General features: G+C 56.4%; 1 protein-coding gene across 1 annotated transcript in view; it reads left to right on the top strand.

The window, feature by feature from the left end:
• The window catches only part of EMH_0013740 (uncharacterized protein), a gene marked incomplete at both ends in the record, with an annotated part of 6979 nt that overhangs the window by 5019 nt on the left and 1373 nt on the right, over positions 1-587 (top strand). The window contains 2 exons of the mRNA XM_013499913.1: positions 3-65; positions 169-396. Of these exons, the coding sequence (XP_013355367.1) occupies positions 3-65; positions 169-396 (291 nt within the window). The remainder of the gene's footprint in view (positions 1-2; positions 66-168; positions 397-587) is intronic.

Below are 587 nucleotides of genomic sequence, written 5' to 3'. Positions count from 1 at the left end.
CAGCAGCAGCAGCAGCAGCAGCAGCAGCAGCAGCAGCAGCAGCAGCAGCAGCAGCAGCAGCAGCAGTTGCCACACACACACCCGCATCTAACAAACTCCAGTCGATGCCGTTTAGCTCAGCAGCAGCCAAAAAGGAGACACCTCGTTCTCTTGTTGCTTCCTGAGCAGCAAACACAAGCAGCAGCAGCAGCAGCAGCAGCAGCAGCAGCAGCAGCAGCAGCAGCAGCAGCGTCGCTGTCTATACACCTCACTGCCACACACACCACTCGCTGCAGCAACAGCAGCAGCAGCAACAGCAACAGCAGCAGCAACAGCAACAGCAGCAGTGAAAGAAGAAGCAGCAGCAGCAGCAGCAGCAGCAGAACCCAGAGCAGAAGCACAGCAGCAGCAGTTAAGGTGAGACAACAGCAGCAGCACCACCAGAAGCAGCACTCGAAGCAGCAGCAGCAGCAGCAACAGCAGCAGCAGCAGCAGCAGGAAAACTAGCAGCACCATCAGCAGCAGTAACAGCAGCATTCGCAGCAGCAGGATATACAGCAGCAACATCACCCGCCCCAGCAACAACAACAACAACAAAACAACAACAA

Source organism: Eimeria mitis, genomic scaffold (assembly GCF_000499745.2).
Source record: "Eimeria mitis Houghton genomic scaffold, Emh_scaff481, whole genome shotgun sequence".
Lineage (NCBI taxonomy): Eukaryota > Apicomplexa > Conoidasida > Eucoccidiorida > Eimeriidae > Eimeria > Eimeria mitis.
This window is presented reverse-complemented; position numbering and strand designations above follow the sequence as displayed.